The sequence below is a fragment of the Panicum hallii genome, chromosome 5 (genome assembly GCF_002211085.1).
Source record: "Panicum hallii strain FIL2 chromosome 5, PHallii_v3.1, whole genome shotgun sequence".
Classification (NCBI taxonomy): domain Eukaryota; kingdom Viridiplantae; phylum Streptophyta; class Magnoliopsida; order Poales; family Poaceae; genus Panicum; species Panicum hallii.
In genome coordinates, this window is record NC_038046.1 from 51,436,698 (window position 1) to 51,455,135 (window position 18,438).

Below are 18,438 nucleotides of genomic sequence, written 5' to 3' on the forward strand. Positions count from 1 at the left end.
ACAAGAAGGGCGCTTACTCTAGAAGTTCTTGCGAAGTATCTTAAACTATGGGAATTTCTCTCTAATTTTTCCTAAAGCTAAAGGGAAGATGTTCATATGTGGCAGTTTTCTGCTACTGGTCAGTACATAAACAAATCAGCCTATGAGGCTCTATCCATTAGAGCTACTGGTTTTGGCCCCTGAAAGCAGATTTGGAAGAGCTGGGCACCAGGAAAGTGCAAATTCTTTCTTTGGTGAACTAAACATAATTTGGACAGCAGGTCGCCTGGCCAGAAAAGGTCTTGCCCACTCGGCAGCCTGTCCTCTTTATGATCAGGTTGAGGAAACTGCGGACCACCCGCTGGTCGCACCAATGAGTTTTTACTGGGCCTCGAGACGTGTCACACGTCCTCGCCTTAGGATCACAGGTGGTCTAGGAGCAGTTCTTAGCTCTTGCTGGTCAGATCTCATCATGTTCAGTGTTTTGTAATAGACTCTAGGTTCTATATATGCATGATATAGGCTCTATATGTACTACTTGTGGTTCTTACCCCTTCCTTCTTCTTGATATATTGATGCGCAGCTTTTCTGTGCTTTCGAGAAAAAAAAACTCCTCTCACATAGATGAAACTCTTACTTCTCTCTTCTTGTAATGATCCTACCATGTCAGCAAATTTGCTGATGTGATATAATATTTAATGCCCATAAAATTTTTACTAAGACTAGCTTTATACACGTCTATAACTGCTGCCATAAAGTCGTTTTTATTAAGGTCTCAATAAAAGTTAAACATGTCAGACTCAGATCAACCTCATCTCGGCTTTAGTGGCAGGCTCGCTCCGTCGTTCGAGCTCGGCTCATTCACAGCCCTGGGCTCAGCCGCTCCCCGCTCAGGGCCTCAGGCTCATCTCCTCCCTCGGTTACACTGGAGCTGCCCTTAAACCTCTCCCTTCTCTCGGACTCTCTCCTCCCTTGCTCTTCCTTCCCTGGCGGCGACGACTGGGCGAGCGGCGGCGCCATTTGTCCTGTCTTCGCCCAGCCCTTTGCGGGCGACGAGCGCATCCTCCAGGTATGCCCGCCCCTTCTCTTTCCTTCTGCTGTGCGAGACGGAGCACCCCAAACCCTAACAAAACTATTTGTATTCGGATCTGAATCCAGTTACAATATATTACCTACTAACTTCGATTTCGTTTGCAAGAATTATCGGGTGTACATGTGTACACCCATGTCCTATGCTGGGTCCGCCCCTGGGGATATACAATGACAGGTGGATCAGGTGTGGTGGTGATAGACAATGGGGGTGGCCTTCTCAAGGCTGGCTTTGGCGGCGACAAGGATCCAATTGCTGTTGTCCCCAACTGCATGGCCAAACCCCCTGGTGGCAACACCAAGAAATGGCTTGTGGCTGACCAGCTGCAGGCGGATGATGTTGATGTGACTGGCATGACATTGAAGCGTCCCATTGATCGTGGTTACCTTATCAATACTGAGGTGCAGAGGGAGGTTTGGGAGCGGGTTGTACGCAACTTGCTGCAGGTGGATCCTAGCAACTCATCCTTGTTACTGGTGGAGCCCATGTTCAACCCTCCAGCTCTGCAGCATGCAGCTGATGAGCTGGTGTTTGAGGAATTTGGTTTCAACTCTCTCTGCGTTGCAGATGCTCCTTCCCTTGTCCACCTTTATGAGGCTAGCCACCAACCAACGCGCTTTTGTGCTCAATGCAGCCTTGTTGTTGACTGTGGCTTCTCTTTCACCCATGCATCCCCTGTGCTTCAGAACTTTATTCTGAATTATGGTGTGCGGCGTATGGACCTTGGCGGCAAGGCCCTTACAAACTATCTCAAAGAGCTTGTCTCATACCGCTCCCTTAATGTCATGGATGAAACACTCCTCATTGATGATGCAAAGGAAAAGCTATGCTTTGTCTCCATGGATGTCCCTGGTGATCTTCGCCGTGCCAGGTCAGCTGCCTTCATCATTTGTCATGTATGTATAACATATTTTTTATTGTTCTTTTTTTGCTTAGGTTTAGAGTGCAATTATATTTCTGATTAACTTAATTTCGAATAATAACCTTGATGTGCAAAGGCCAGTTAGGAACATGTAACATTTGAAATCTAAGTGAGCTGTCTGTGTAACAAATTTAACAGCATCTCCTGATAGCCTAGTATTTTTTGAACTGAATTTTATAGCTTCCAGAACAGAAGGCACCGGGGGAGGGGGGGGGGGTAGTTAGCATGTTTAGCTGAAAATTCACTATAGGCATGGAAAGCATAAACAACCTTAACATTTGAATTTTAAGAATGCAAAGTTTCTCTCCAGAAAACAAACAAATAAATAAATTAAGCACTGGATTATGAATTCCAGAATTACCCTATACTTGGGTTATGTTTTGTCCATATTGCTGTTTAAAATGTGTTCCCGAAACACACTGGATTTGCAATGCTAAAGGATGATGCTCTCTCTAGATGCCAATATGCCATGGGATGTCCACCCATGCTAGAAAAATGTTGCCGAGGATATGTTCTTTTCTAGAAAGTTGTCTTTTAGACTTGTTGGAACACATTTCACCTAAATGCTGTATTTTGTAAAGAAACATGTTAATCAATGTAAGAATCACATTACGTGGGAGTTGGAACCCTACCAATCAGTTGGGGAAACTAGGGGGTTTTATGTTACTCAAATCTCTTAGCAGCTTGCTGTGTAATTTCTTGGCAGGTTATCATTTAAAGACAACCCTTTTAGATGTTCTTACATTCTCCCTGATGGTATAACATACAAGAAAGGATTTGTCAAGGATATGGATGAAGCACTTAGATACTGCTCTCCACCACTTGATCAAGAATCAGATAGAAAAGACCACAGCGTGGAGACAAATAAGTTCGAAGATCGGAAAAAGCCAGAACTAAGTCAAAATGTAATGCCATTGATCTCAGACTCTCAGTTACTGAAAGGAGTTTCAACTTCTTTTTGATATCATTAATGAAGTTTCAACTGTGTAGGAATTTGCCTTGACAAATGAAAGGTTCCTTGTGCCGGAGATGCTTTTTCATCCAATCGACCTTGGTTAGTGTCAATGTTAAAAGTTCTATATACTTTTGTTTGTAAAATTTTAAATATATTTCGTCATTTGTGCTCCCAATTTTATTAGGCAGTATATCAATCTCATGCTTTTCTTCTTTTCAGTCTATTTCGTAAAATCGTTGCAAGAAATAATAATTGTTTGTTATTTCCGTCTGCACTTGATTCAGACCAATCATTAATTTATTCTTTGATGGGGAGGATTTGCCCTGTAAACATAGAGAAATCCAACACCAGTAACATAGCTAAGCTCAATGACTACTGAGATAACAATCCCTGCAAGTGACTCAGGAGTAGCAATTCCATTGACCTGCTAATTCATATGCTTGTCAGAACGCATCTGCTTACTGAATTTCACTTACTATCATAATGTTCCCCCTTTAAAGTTGGCGAGGAATAGAACACAAGAGATTCATAACTTTGGACATTTTTCTTCCGCACAGTAGTTTCCCTAAATACACACAATATTTGCTTATCTGCTCTGCTAGGTTACTACATTGTTTATTGCTGCTCATTGTTGCCATACTAATCTCTACTGTGGACATTTATAGGTATAAATCAAGCTGGGCTTGCTGAGTGCATAGTTCGCGCTGTACAAGCCTGCCACCCATACCTTCAACCTGTGCTTTTTGAGAGGTATCTTTTTATTTAGATATATACATATCTCCACCTATCTTAATCTTTGAATACGCTATTCATGTGAATTCACACTGTTGGGTTATTTCCAGCATCATCCTGACAGGTGGAAGCACATTGTTCCCCAGATTCACTGAAAGACTGTAAGTTGTTTCTTTAGCATTAGATACACTATGCTTTTTTATGTTTTGTGAAGGGGCTGTCAGACACCCTTGTTATTCGATGCATTTCGAGGTGGTCGCTAAGATTGTGTAAACTCAACAGGGAGAAGGAACTTCGGCCTCTTGTCCCTGATGACTACCAGGTGAAGATAATTCGTCAAGAGAAGTATGTCCGGTTACCTTTCTCCTCTCACTGTTTGTCTGTCTGTCTTCCTTGCCCATGTGCCATTGACACCCTGTTACTTTGTTTAGCCCAATCCTTGGAGCTTGGAGAGGTGGATCCATTTTGGCGTCCAGCCCCGATTTCGAATCGATGTGTGTCACGAAATCCGAGTACGAGGAGATGGGGTCGGCACGGTGTCGGCGAAGGTTTTTCCATTGAAGGGTAGGCCAGAAGAGTAGAAGGTGGGTGTGTTTTTGTAGATATGACAAGCAGTGTGCCTTAGATCAGGGTATCTGACAATTCAGTCATGTACAACAGCAGTACTAGTTGAAGTTTGGTTAACGGTAACTAAATGACGACTATCGTTTTAGAAGCGCCTTCGTTCTGGTTCAGTATTGCACTTGAAAAACATCTACCTGGATGTTCATCATGCTCATGCATGTGGGATCGTCCATCATGCTGAATTTGCAATCCGTGCGAGATTCAAATTCAAATACAACAAAGCATGAAACATTCAAATACAACAAAGCACGAAACAGACTCCACAAACACAAAGATGCAGCATGGTCAGTTGGTCAGGCGTCAAGAAAAGGGAGAAAAGAATGCTGCATGGTACATGGGCTCCTGGCTTGCGGTCATGAGCCCATGAGCCTACGAGACCCATCCTCACGCAAAGTAAAAGCCCACCTCTCTCTCTCAAAAAAGTAAAAGCCCACCTAAGCAGAGCAACCTCGGGCGGCCGGCGGTGCACTTGAACCGTTGAACGAGGCCCTGCCATGTGCACAGGCTGCCTGCAGGCTGCAGCATCACCGCCGCTCAGACGAGCCTAGCCACCAAAGCAGCGGCCCCGCCTTGATCCCAACTAAAGTCTTCTACTCGCCGGCGCCACCACCGCCGCCGGCACCGGGACACCGCCCGCATGCGCTAATGGCAGGCAAAATTGACCGGTGGAAACTCACAGGCTATAAAAAAACATGGCTTTATCACAACACTACAATTTAATATTAATTTACTGCTAGGCATTATGGCCCTTGTAATAATATATCCTTCTCAAATAGGTATGTATATATTTATAAAAGATAAGTATACCTTTACCTTTTAACATAAACGGTTCAGCAATATAACCAGCAAACAAAAGGATCAGATTGTTCACTTGATCAGGTCACAAAATACATAGCAGGTTCAGCCACATGTGGCTATAGAATTCACCCTAACAACGTGGTGTGATAAAAGAAAAAGATCTTATAGGTCCAGCAAATAAAATCACATGTTTGAGCCACATCTGACTATTCTGGTACCACCAAGTGCACACATTACAATGCCACAACCGGACAACGTACTACGTAACTCTACATCATCATCCACCCAAGCCACTTCATTGTTGTTCTGAATTGAAGGCGTTTGGAGCGGTAATTCGATTCGGGTCCATGGAAGGGGATGGAAGGCAAGGGTATAATCGTCATTTCGCGTAGGTTCCTATTAAAAGTGAGTATAATAATAGGTGTAGTGTCCTACAAACTAATTACCATATATTTACAGTGTATTGTGGCAAAGACAGTTTTTTAGTGGTCCATGGCAAATTCCACACTTTAACAGTGTTCACGGGCCAAATTTGCCCTAACGCTATGGGTCACGCGCGTGGGTGCGATACGACCCATCACACAAGGCCCAGCTATGGCCCGCCGCCGCCGCCGCTCGCCGCGCCGCCGAGGTAGGGGAGGGGGAGGGGCTGGAGCGGCCGCTAGTGGGGGTGGGAGGTGGAAGGAGCAGCCGCCGGCGGTCGGGGTGGTGGTTGAGGTGGCAGGGTTAGGATTTCGGGTTGCCAGGCTTCCAATGGCCGGCGGCTTTAGAGGGGAGGTCGGGGCGGCGATGGTGGCGGTTCGGCTGGCGGCGGAGGCGATGCGGCGCTCCTGCGCCGCCAGCCGGGCGGGGCTGGACCCCCGGTGGGCGGTAGCCGGTAGCCGGTGACGGGAGCAATAAGAAGGCTGATGTCGAGAATGAGAGCCGTGGGTTAGCGTCGGTGGCGGTGGAGGTGCCAGGACGACGCTAGAGCCGGCGGATGGTGGCGGGGGAGCGCAGCCGGCCCACCCGCGGTCTCGGTGGAGGTGGGGGAGTCTTCTGCAACGCTCCCCTGGCGAGGGCCACGCAAGGGCGGTGGTGTGGCTGCGCCGGAAAGCGGATCCTCTTCTGGTCTTCCCCTCAACAGCCATCGTCGCAGGCCGCACTTGGCGAGACCATAGTGGTCGAGTCGGCCTCCGTTCCACTCCGTCTTCCATCGAGGTAAAGCCGATTCGTTGCTGCGCTCTCTCCATTCTTTTCTTTTCTCCCTTCCAGCTTTCCCCTCTATGTTTGTATCTGCACTGAATGTATCTGCTTTTACTAGGATTGGCGATTGTCAAAAACGGTAGCAGAACATTATTGATATAGTAACCTTTTTTATCTTCCAAGTGATCTTGGGAATTTCTAATAAGCTGCGATATGTCTCAGGATTCAATGGCTAGGAGGGGAGCATCCTCTTCCCTGTGACGAAGCTGCCTCACCATGGACTAGATACTGGTACAAAGGCACAACTCTGGATGCTGTACGTGCACTGCTGATCCTGTGTAAACAGTCATCGCTCAGGCCACCAAACCTGAAAGTTGAGATTACCTGGAGGTGGGGTACGTCGCCTTCATCTAACAATCTGATGATCTCCTTCGTCTTATCATCCTTTTGAACCACGATTAGAAGTCTTGCACTGATACCCATGGCTTTGACACTTTCTTTCTTATCCCACAAGTCGCAAAACTTGTGATTCATCAATGTGAAGTGCAGGCACTCAGTGATCCATATCAATGGAGCTGGAAGAGCTGCGCAAACTCAGCGGCTTAGAATTAGCCTCGGCTTTATCCAGGCATATAATACCTTGTGATGAGTGCTTGCTAAGGTAATGGTGGAAAATGTCGCATAATACTTGACCTTTCATCTAAGTCCTCATCTGCACAGACAGCAAATCCTGTTTCTTTACTATTGTAACAATCTGGATAAGCACAAGTATAAATGCTCTATAGGCATTTTTCTTATGGCTGTTACTGAAAAATGGCATATTGTCAACAAATTTCTCTTCTTGGGATCTATGCAGAAAGGCGAGGATAGAAGGATCCTCCGCATGGGGTCAGATCAATTTAATACTGGAGTGACCGAACTAATGCAAGGGCCTCTTTGGTGCAAATAAGAACTGAGGTAAGTGAGTAGCAAACTAATTAATCACAATTTCGTTCGTCGTTTGCTGCAGTTCCCACCTGTAATTGCTGCTAAGCATTATTACTTCCAATGTTAGCTTGCCCCACCTACCTATATTTAGTGTTTCTGACGTGCTTCTTTCTGTTCTCAACCGATGCAAATAAGGTATAAAAAAACAATAGTTAGTCCGAAAGATATATGCTTTTTTGCATTTCAGCTGGAAAATATATGCGTATGGTTTGGACCCATGCTTTGCTTGGAACAGATCGTAAATACCTAAGATTTTGCATCTTGCAGGACACAGCCCAGCTGGGTGGGAACCAAAGACACAAAATGTTGCGCACATCTATGTTTTCAGGGATAAATCATGTTGCCATCATCAGTTCTAGTTCAGGTCTATTCTCCTATATACCAAGCACCTAACTTCAGATATTCTACAAGATAAGTGTTTCCTGCTTTCATGATCAGTCCTCTGCGTATTGTAGAGTAGCTAAGCCTTAATTACTTCCAACATCAGCTTGCTCCAAGTATCAATAGTTGCTGATATGCGCCTTCCAATTTTCAATACAATATATGCTCGTTTCATTTTCTGCATTTCAACTAAAAAGATATGCACAGTTTTAAGTAACATTTTGGGGCGACTTGCTGGCGCGAGTGCTTGCTAGTAATAATAATAGGCCTCTTTTACGGCGCACAATACTAACATTTGGTAATATGTAGTATAGAAAGATCCAACCGCGCATTAGAAGGGTAAGATTATCACTAGTAACTTAATATAAATTAAAAATATTTTTTTATAATTTTTTGCATTTTGTCTATTGCAACCTTTTTGGCATATTGTAATATTTTTAGACCCTCGCATCTAATTAGGGGTGTTTTTCCTATATTATCCTTATACTACTTATATATACTACCTCATACTACTAATCAATCAATATTTTAGTGGTATAGAAAAATCTCAACCGTCCGATGTTTACATACGAGACCTTTTTAGACAGTAGTATATAGTCGCATTATGCGCCGTAAAAGTCCTCTAATAATAAAGTACTATAATATACGAGTAATCATAGAATAGGTTGCAGGCATGTGTTATCTCTAGCTGACAAATAGAGCACATTGTTGCACTGATGTTATTGCGTTCATCGCAACAGGAGGCACTAATAATCTAAGGTGCACAGCACATTGATTGGGAACAAACAAATACCAGACAGCTACTAGCTAGGCCGTTGATAAATTAACCGGCCAATCTATATACAGTAGTTACTAAGAAGGTGGTGGTGGTTGATCATCTCTGGTAACCCTTATGTGCTTGTTTGGATGGCTGTTGACTTCTTCCATCACTGTATTCACCACATGACCATCATTAATGCCAAATAGCTCCACTGACCTTAGCTTTAGGAGGTTCCGAATTCCAAGAACGCTTGCAGCAGAGCCCCTTGGGAGGAACAGGGTGAGTCTCTCCAGATTCCCAGGTGCCCCACTCTCGAAGCCAAGCTTAACGAGATTTGGTAGGTTGTCTATAACAAGTTGTTTCAGCACGGGGAACTGATGACTTGCAAATCTTAATTCAGTCCCCGTGTATGACCCACTGTATAACTTGAGAGAGACAAGGCTCGGAAGCCTCCCTAGCACATCTACCATCTCTGGTCCTAAGTAGTTGTGTCGGAGTGATAGGCTGGCTAACTTGCTGAGGCATGGAAACCATGGAGGTAAAGAACCCAGCCTCCCTAACAAGTGCAGGCTATGAAGGAACACGGGGGGTGACCTTACACGCTCCAAGAAGTGGAGCTGCCCTGGTATGTTACAGTTGCCTTCATCTTGCATAACTGACAGATAGCGAAGAGAGTTGTTCAAATCGCTCAAGGTATTGCTAAAGTCTCCCCAACTTGCATATGGATTGGTCTGCATTGCACACAGCCTGCTTAACTGGGACAGCCTTGCCACTTCTTGCAGTGCCTCAAGGCCCTTTCCTTTGACATCTACATAAGAAATCCTCTTGAGGGCTTTCATTTTACTCAAGCCAGGTGGTATCTTCACAACTTCCTTCTTGTATGCCAAATGCTTCACACTGTGCGTCCTTGTGTAATAGACATATTCACCTGCCAGCAGATGCTGTAGATTCTGAAGCTGTGTGATGCTCTTGGGAAATTGTGTTACTTTAGTTTGCCTCACATCCAGTGTCACCAATCCTTTAAGTTTCCCTATCTTGCTCGGTAGTCGCTCGTTACCTGTCCTTCTAATGCTTAGATACCTCAGTAGAGACAGATTGCAGATCTCCTTCCAATCTTTATCACTTAATGGCCAGCGGCACCCTTCAAGATCTAACACCCTCAAAAGTTTCAACTTGCTGAAAGTGATGTCCTTTGGTTTCTCTGTGCTGCCCATAATTGTCAACGAACGGACATGGCGTAAGCTTCCCCTTCTCGAGAAATAATTGTCCCTGCTGCCTGGCTGAATGGAAACCCGCCGAATCTTGTCATGCCCTACTGTGCTCTGCAGGTGATTCCCAAGGGTTGACATGAGGTTCTCTTGGGTAGATTTGGCGGTGATGATATCTAGCATTATGTCATGCACCTTGAAACTCCTGACCTCGCCGCTGCTAGTGAGCTGTTCAGGAGCCACAACGCTTCTACTGACAAATCCATCGAAATAATCCTTAGCAATCTCTTCCAATCTCAAACTGTGTACCTCACTAATGAATCCTTCTGCTTCCCATCTTCTGACCAATGGACCTCTTCTGATTTCATGATCCTCTGGGAAAACACTTAGGTATAAGAAGCAAGCTTTCATGTGGTACGGCAAATCATTGTAGCTAAGGGAGAGAATCCTTCTCATTCTGTCTAGCACTTTGTCCTTTTGCAATTCAGAAGGTATTCTTTCAATTACTTTTTCCCAATTATCCACTGGCTCATTTTTCCTTTGAGCTAGCATTCCTCCTATGCTTACTATGGCTAGGGGCAAACCACCACTTTTCTTAAAGATGGCATTGCAAACTTCCTCCAGTTTGGAGGTCAGCAAATGCTGATACGTGGATGGGATTGCCTCTGACCCGAACACTGTCTTGAATAACAACGTCCTGGAATCAGCTTCCATTAATGCCTCCATTTTATATACATCACCATTGGATGATGAACAACTTCTTGCGACCTCATCACTACGTGTAGTAACTACTATTCTGCTTCCTTTTCCATTATCAGGGAAAGCTCTCCTCAACTGTTCCCATGCTGTAGAGCGCCACACATCGTCAATAATGATCAAGTACCTAAACATGAAAACAAAAGCTTATCAATTTAGATAGCAAAAATGAATTACGAGTTCACAGAGATTTCTTCATGAAAAGGAAAAAAATAATCTATTAGCAAGTTTTCATCAGTAACTAAATTTATGAGAGAAGGTTTGATTCAAGATCAACATCATCCCCTATTGATATATTATACAAACAGTATTGTTTGCCCACTTTTTTGTTGATTAAAATCTATGTTGTTACCACTGTTAAGTAAACAACTCAACGATATGGAAGCTTCATTACCAAGAAATATAAATTTATCATTAGTCATTGCCATTCCTTGGAAATATCCTTCTTTTCTCATCTTCAAGTATATCCTTGAAAAAGTTTGCATGCAGATCTTGGTAGGTAATCTAAGTTATCTAATTTCTTAGCCAAGTATATAGTGCTTTCAAAGACTATAACGTACAATGCAGTGCCAAGAGGTGTTCAAGAAAAAAAAATGCAGGGTCAAGAGAAGGTTCTAGGGATGCTTCATCCGGTGAACATTCATATCCTCTCAATATTCCTTGAAATCTAGGTAATTTCTGTAAGGTGTAATCTGCTGCTAATCACTATCTATCTTTTCATGCGCAGCAGAGTTGGCAATCTGGTCAGCTCTTTGCTGTCCTTTGCCCTGTTCAAGTATGGCAATAGACCATCATGTACCAGGTTGTACCCTAAGTAGTAGTGGCTTAGCTCAGCCATGTCGTAGTTGGTGAGGCTGATATCAGCCATGTCCTAGAGGACGTTGTAGTAGGTGTAATAGTGTACCTAGGGGGTACTAGTAGCTTGTATATATATTAGCCCGAGGCAATGAAGCAAACCAGTTCAGTTCAGTTTTGCCACATTCAGTTCAGTTCAGTTTTGCCACATTCAGAGTGCAGTTTCAGCAGCAGCAGCAGCAGAGCTGCATCTCGTGTGTGAGTGTGCTGTGCTCACCCCTTCTTCTACCTCCAGCCGTGGTGTGTGTGTGGGTGTGCTGGTAAGCTAGCTGCTTACTTGAGCAGGAAGATCAAGGGCCAACAATTTCCTAGTTTTCATTTTAAAAATAGCAATACTTCAAGTACTGTATTAACAATTTCTGAAAACCCGCTTCAACAATTTTCAGAAACCTAGAACAATGTCTGAACCTTGTTACAAAAACATGTCAACAATTTTCAAAACATAGTTCAATAACTTCTGAGCATTTATAAGATAAGGAACTAGTGAACAGCCACTAGTTTGCACTCACAATTTTATTTTGCTAATGAAGAGAGGAAGATAGTAGCAACCTTTTATCTGCCAAGTGTTCTCGAGACCTTTCGATTAGCTTTGGTATGTCCCAGGATCCAACGCCTTTAATGAGGGGATCTTCATCTTTCCCAATGGGTCTTCGGTGAAGCTCCCTTACAGTGTACTCCAGAAGTGCCCGGAGATCATAGGTCTTAGACACAGGCACAGAAGCGCGAATTTGAATGCTAGGCTGCCCAGCACGGATTAAAATGTTGGGCTGTCCAGAGAGGATTTGACTTTCGGTCTCTTCTCCACTGTTTAAAACAGTCATCGCAAGGGTGGTCTTACCTAGGCCACCAATCCCAACAATTGAAATTACCCGAAGTTGCATGTCATCTTTATTTAATAAGTCGATGACTTGTTGTTTGTTTTTGGCAATCCCAACCAGTGGTGACTCGTCGCCGTGTAGTGCAGGCAGCCGGCGATCTATGTCGACATAACTGGATGAGCTGGCCATGTTGTCTGGAATGTCCACGGCATCCAGCTTGTACCTCAGCCTCCGCTCGCTCACCTTCTGGGCACGGGATTTGAGGCTCTCGATCTCAGTGGCCAATTTGAGTCGAACTTTCAGTGTTCTTAAGAAGTTGAGAATCTTGTATACGTGCCTTGCTAGTCCTCTGTTGTCTCCTGAGTGCTTGCTCAGGTGATGCAAGAAAATATCGATGCAGTCCTCTGCATCATAACCGATCTCCCTAACTTGTTTCATCCAAGTCCTCATCTGCAGACAATAATTCTAGTTTTGTTAGTAACAAGCACCAAAACAATGAGCATTCATGACTTCACGTATGTGAGCTTGACTCCTACGATCCTCTTTGTATTCATTGGCTTTGTGGGGGGGGGGGGGGGGGGGGGTCATGCCCTTCTGCACACATAAGAAATATTAATATGGATTATGTCTATAGCTGTGTACTGTGTTCTTGCTATTGGTTTTCCTCTAATTCTAAATGATTAGATCAACACAGATCTACACCAAGTCTGCAAATTATATTTATGTACTGTAGCTCTTCAATATTTTCATGATCTACACCAAGTCTGCAAATTATATTATGATCCCTTACTCCTAAATATTTGCCATATAATACAGGGACACAACCGTTGGAGGGCATTGCTTTGCGACCAAATAGATCTTGCCCACCTATCTTAGACAACTCTCAACTCCAATTTTCTTACAATGAAAAATCTACTAGAATCTTTGAGAACTGCACCTATAGAAGATGTATAGATCAAAGGTTAATGGATGTGTGGGATGGGGTTTTTCAAATAAGGTCAATCATGTTTTTCTTTGGAGATGAGGATGCTTTGATTTGTCAATCCAGTTATTCTGGGATTTAAGGTGATTAACTGTAGAGATGCTATTCCAGTCCGCACACCTGCGGTATAGAAAATCCATGTACCCATAGAGTTCATTTTTTTACTGTGGCTTTTGTCAAAAAAATTAATTTCTTACCAGAGACAACATGTTATTACTTATTTTGTGCTCACAGAGTGTCAATTGTTCAAGTAACTTTTGAATGTGTTGTAGCAAAAAAGATATGGAAGTTAATTATTTATGAGGTTCTTGATATGAAGATAGGAGGATTTTCTTTGAAGACAAGATAGGTGAGTATTTTTTTAAAGACAAGATATGAGAGGATTTTGAGTCTGTAGCTAAATTATGGCTTTGTAATAAGAAATATGATGTTGTGAATATGATTGGTTCAGCTGGTTATGGGGGTTGTTAAAACTAAGGATGGCATGTGTTTTCAGAACAAAATCTAGAGCAATATGGTTTTTGTTTGGCTGAACATCATTCCTATGTTGAGAAGCTGGAGTGTTCTCTGTCACACTCGCTCGGTGGGTCTCTTCTGGAAGTGATCACCAAATTGGAGCTAGTTGCGAAGAGGCCAGTAAGATTGCTGATTCTAGTGATGACTTGCGCAAGCTAATGGAAATGGTCTTGCTTAATAAGGAAAGAGAATCAAGAACCTGGAGGTCAAGGAGGAGGAGCTGAAACTGGATGATCTGAATAAAGACAGCTTTAATTGCGAGACCATGCTAGAGGAGATGAAACAAGATAAAACACTGGAGCACTGGTCGATCTTGAAGCTGGCTGGGAGCGTGAGAGTTTCTGAGATGATGTAGCGTAATGGTTAGCTTCTGTTAGGTTGCCAGTTTAGGTGTGGTTTGGTTTGAGTTGGCGGCTGGTTCATCTTCTGATATGCTCTAAACTGCTTAACTGTCTTTTTGCTAGTTCAAATGAGATGGGAGCTTGTCCTTAGAATTATTAAAAAATAAGTGCCTGAACTTGTCCTGACTTATCATCCGGGTTCCTAAATTCTCGAAGGCCCCCGAAGTTGTCACAACCTCTGGTGACATTGCTTCTTAGTTGCTTGTCGCCTTCACGACCATGATGTGCTGGTGATCACGTAGGGAGAATGACGACTTGTTGCGGTGTCATCTGATGCTTCATCAGGGAAGGGCGGGGGCGTGGGCCAGAGCTAGAGGAGAAGAGAGAATGGGGAACGGTGGTAGGACGGGGTGAGATCTAGCGTGAGAACCGGGGGAGTTCCTGATACCTTTTTACTAGATCTACACCATTATAATCCCTACTAAACTAATGGTGGAGATGTTTGTTTCTCAACTATTAACGTGGCATTTTCTATATTTAAGATTAAACATGTGCAATTTTACTAACTAGGTTTTAGTCTTTAAATTTGGCACGGACTAAATCCATCAGCCTTGATTAGTTTTTAGTCATGTTTAGTCTATTATCAAACATCGGACTAAACTTTAGTATCCAAACAGGGCCTGTATTATCCCGGGAAACCAAATATATTGCTTGAATGAAACCCAAATGCGCAAAAAGGAGCTGCAAATTGACTTCAGTGTTGCCACAGTCACGCACACGCACCTGCTCCTTCTGCCTGTCGTCGTCGCCAGCACCGGCAACGTCGCGGAAGCAGGCGGTCATACTCTCGAGCTCGTCCTTGAGCTCCTGGATCTCGTCGCGCACGCCCCCCAGCAGCGCGTACTTTCGGGCGACCAAGTCCCCGAGCTTCCCCAGGAGCATCCCCATGGCGCTTTGGGCGGCGCTGACCGCGGCGTGCTCCATCTCGCCTCAGGCGAACCAACTCGCTCCGCCTCCTCTTGGGCGGCGCCCGCCGCCGGCGGGTCTAACGTCTCTAGCTAGCTGCAGCTTGGAAGTGGTGTTGCTTGCTGCTTGGATTGGAGTGACAAGAGCCGCGCCTCGCCGGGTACGGCATGGGTACAGCTAACCACTTTGGAGGAAAAACAAAAGCGACTGGATCCCACAGCTATTTTTACCTCTCAATTTGTATGTATCTTTCAGCTGAGGCTATCTCCAGCGATATCCCCTAAATCTCATCCTCTATATCCATCCTCCATATCAACTTCGTTCTCTATACCAAATTTAACTCCAACAACATCCTCTATTCCCATCCTCTATACCCCACAATCTCAATTTTTTTCTTTATTTTCCTCCAACTGCCCTTTCCCACTCGCCCCTCCTCCCGCGCCCCTCTGCCGCCTCCGCCCCGTCCGCCCCTTCCGCCCCTGCCCTGCCGCCCCTTCCCCTCCGTCCCGCCGGCCTACGCCCCGGCCCCGCTGGCCTACGCCCCGGCCCCGCCGCCCCTTCCCCTTCCCTTCCGCCCCGCCGGCCTTCCCCTTCCCCTCCGCCCCGCCGGCCTACGCCCCGGCCCCGCCCCGCCCTCCGCTCCGCCCCGCCGCGCCCTCCCTGCCCCGCCCTCCGCTCCGCCCCGCCCTCCCCTCCGCCCCGCCGGCCTTCCCCTTCCCCTCCGCCCCGCCCGCCGCTCCGCCCCGCCGCGCCCTCCCCTCCGCCCCGCCCCGCCCCGCCCTCCCCGCCGCCGCCCCGCCCCGCCCTCCGCTCCGCCCCGCCGCGCCTCCCCTCCGCTCCGCCCCGCCCCGCCCTGCCCCGCCCTCCGCTCCGCCCCGCCCGCCCTGCCCCGCCCTCCGCTCCGCCCCGCCCCGCCCTCCCCGCCGCCCCGCCCCGCCCCGCCCTCCGCTCCGCCCCGCCGCGCCCCGCCCGGCTCCGCCCCGCCCCGCCCTGCCCCGCCCTCCCCCCGCTCCGCCCCGCCGCTCCCCTCCGCTCCGCCCCGCCGCGCCGCTCCCCTCCGCTCCGCCCCGCCGCGCCGCTCCCCTCCGCCCCGCCGCGCCGCTCCGCTGCCCTCCGCCGCCCCTGCTCCCGCCGCCCGTCCGCCCCTCCCGCGCGGAAACCGGTGAAGATGCGGGCGTCAACGACCGGGATGGAGGAGGCTTCATCTGTGCGGGACGGAGGGGTGGCGCTCCATTTTACCGGACGGTACAGGGGATACCGATGGAGCGATACCGGATGCTACAGTAACCGCTAAAATAGGGAACAGGTCGTTTTAGAGGACGCCGGTGGAGATAGCCTGATGAGGAGTAACTGTAAAACTGAAGCCCCATCTCACACTCTCACTCTAGGCCGGCCTCTAAGGCGTCTCCGGTAGTCAGTGTCAGCTACACTATAAGAGAGTATAGTTTAATCGACTTTTGACTATACAAAAGATAGTGGGAGAGATGATAGAAAAAAAAGCTAACTACTCTCGCTAATTAGTACAGTAGCCGTCTACTTGTAATCATTAGAACCCAATCTAGGGTCAACTCTTTCCTTTCTCTCTCATACGCAAATCAAACGGTGGGTGGATCAGTAGAGAAGATGCTTTTGGAGAGTATAATTAGATATGAGGTTTTTATGGTATCTTTTATACGAGGTAGAGAACCAGAGTTTAATTTCGTCGGTTCGGGCAGTCCGACGAACTAATTTAGTTGTTTTTGTTGGCTTGCTATAGACTGATGAAAATAAATGCGGCCGACAAAATTAAGCTGTTTTGGTGTGTTTTGGTATAGTGATTAACTAATTCTGTTACTGAAGATGTTCATGAACCTCATGACATTCATAATGCATCCGATCCTACCTTTATTGCTTGTGCACGCCAGCTAGCGCGAAATAAAACAGGACGAACGAACTTATCATATTTTATTCCCGCGGCTTACGTAGATTAGTGCTAATAGTTAGACCATCGACCTCATCTTGCCCAACCAAGAGTACCTTTTTTTTAGAGAGTGAGGGGCTGTTTGCCTGCCCGCCAACGGCGCCACACCGCGCCTAAGGTGCGGCGGCCGATTCGGCCGCCACACCTGCGGCGCGTGTGGCGTGGCGCAGCGTCCGTGGCAGGGATCCAAACAGCCCCTGAGTCTCTTGCGTGGCAAAAACTTCATTGTAACTCTACTAAAGGCAAAGTTAAGGCACCCAAACTTTGTTCATTTTAAATATATACCCTTCAGGTTTTAGTCACTGGACTAAACCATAATTGCCCAGCGCCACCACCTGCAGGACTTGAACCTTACTTAGTGTATAGATTGCTTACCATCACATCTACATAACTCATGTAATTCTATCTAGAATGATTTCTCTATAAAGTAACCAAAATAGAGAAATCATCCTAGATAGAACCTAGGAGGATTTCTCCTAGATTGCTTACCATCACATCTCAATAATGTGCCTCATGCGGTGGAAGCATTGTTAGTCTCGGGACTAACGATGGGTCCAAAGGCTAGGGGCTAGGAGGGACTTTTAATCCCGGTTGGCTCCAACTAGGACTAAAGGTTTCCCGCAGACAAAGTACGAAATAAATATCAAAAACCGAAGACATGTTCTGTAGCAGTGCTTTAATATTATCCAGCTACGTTTGAATTCTGCTTGTGGGCACGTTAGGATAAAAGTGGACCCATGAGTAAGTGCCATTTAATTTTGATGTCATATGAAAAATGAAGTCGTACGTGTGGAAATCACATGAATACATTGAGGGCGTGGTGGACATCTTCCCACCATGCTCTCGGTGCTTCCACCCACAAGTGGGCTTGACCGGACTTGCAATGTCTGTGTCTTCTTCCATCTACACACAACTCAATAAAGAAATCATAAAAAGTTCATACAACTTCATATTGAGATGACATTAACATCAAAACTATAGCTCTTTATGAAACCTATGCCTTTGCAGTTCCGTTTATATCCCAGGCCATTATTGCCGAAGTATGGTTGAGAGTTCAACATATATTGAGAGGCTAGATGTTAGAGTAGTCCCTGCTTCCGCTAGGCACCACGAGTACTCTAGCCGAGCACGAGTACTCTAGCTGAGCTGCTTTCCACTCTAGCGAAAGTGTACCTGCCGGGGATCGAACCGTGGTTGCTGACTCCACGATATAAGTACAAACTTATATCGTGCTAAAAGCACGACTATACCCTCCGCCCCGCCCCCCCCCCCTGAGCATGGATAGATAGATGTACTTGTTGTACAGTATACCCCGTCATTCCTGTAGCATATAAGCTGAACTAGGGGGGGGGGAAGGGTATAGTCGTGCTTTTAGCGGTTGGAGACGGCCTCCGCTACATCCTATTAAAACACTGCTCGGCATCCATCTACCGCAAGACTAGCATCAAACACTGAAAAATTTGTAAGTTAAAATCTTGTGGAAGTTAAATTGATTCCTGGTTAGTGTGCCTACCAAACAAATCTGAGCATCTTATAGATGACCTATTTTATGTTTATATGATAAGTCGGTCCATCGATGCCTCCCAAGTAGAGGTGAAATGGGCCTTAGCTACGCTATAAAAA

At 45.9% G+C, this 18,438-nt stretch overlaps 2 protein-coding genes across 2 annotated transcripts; one reads left to right on the plus strand and one right to left on the minus strand.

Annotated features, from left to right (window-relative positions):
• The first annotated feature begins 837 nt into the window (after positions 1 to 837).
• On the plus strand, positions 838 to 4,412 carry LOC112893378 (actin-related protein 6). Its single transcript, XM_025960676.1, has 8 exons — positions 838 to 1,048; positions 1,178 to 1,940; positions 2,698 to 2,896; positions 2,982 to 3,045; positions 3,612 to 3,696; positions 3,789 to 3,839; positions 3,961 to 4,023; positions 4,110 to 4,412. Exons 2-8 carry the CDS (start codon positions 1,240 to 1,242, stop codon positions 4,237 to 4,239), a joined length of 1,293 nt encoding a protein of 430 aa, XP_025816461.1. The 5' UTR covers positions 838 to 1,048; positions 1,178 to 1,239; the 3' UTR covers positions 4,240 to 4,412.
• Positions 4,413 to 8,505: 4,093 nt separating this feature from the next.
• Positions 8,506 to 15,180, minus strand: LOC112892740 (disease resistance protein RPM1-like). Its single transcript, XM_025959863.1, has 3 exons — positions 14,673 to 15,180; positions 11,782 to 12,500; positions 8,506 to 10,504 (listed from the first exon to the last, which is right to left on the minus strand). The coding sequence occupies exons 1-3, from the start codon at positions 14,871 to 14,873 to the stop codon at positions 8,506 to 8,508; spliced, it is 2,919 nt and encodes a 972-aa protein (XP_025815648.1). The 5' UTR covers positions 14,874 to 15,180.
• Between the last annotated feature and the right edge of the window lie 3,258 nt (positions 15,181 to 18,438).

Bases quoted from the DNA above. Each gene is read 5' to 3' on its own strand.
- LOC112893378 (XM_025960676.1), top strand. From the start codon at position 1,240: ATGACAGGTGGATCAGGTGTGGTGGTGATAGACAATGGGGGTGGCCTT. The intron at 2,897-2,981 runs GTAATGCCATTG...TCAACTGTGTAG, and splicing joins AGCCAGAACTAAGTCAAAAT to GAATTTGCCTTGACAAATGA. The intron at 3,697-3,788 runs GTATCTTTTTAT...GGTTATTTCCAG, and splicing joins CAACCTGTGCTTTTTGAGAG to CATCATCCTGACAGGTGGAA.
- LOC112892740 (XM_025959863.1), bottom strand. From the start codon at position 14,873: ATGGAGCACGCCGCGGTCAGCGCCGCCCAAAGCGCCATGGGGATGCTC. The intron at 12,501-14,672 runs GTGCGTGTGCGT...TATTGTCTGCAG, and splicing joins ACGACAGGCAGAAGGAGCAG to ATGAGGACTTGGATGAAACA. The intron at 10,505-11,781 runs GTTGCTACTATC...TTTCATGTTTAG, and splicing joins GAACACTTGGCAGATAAAAG to GTACTTGATCATTATTGACG.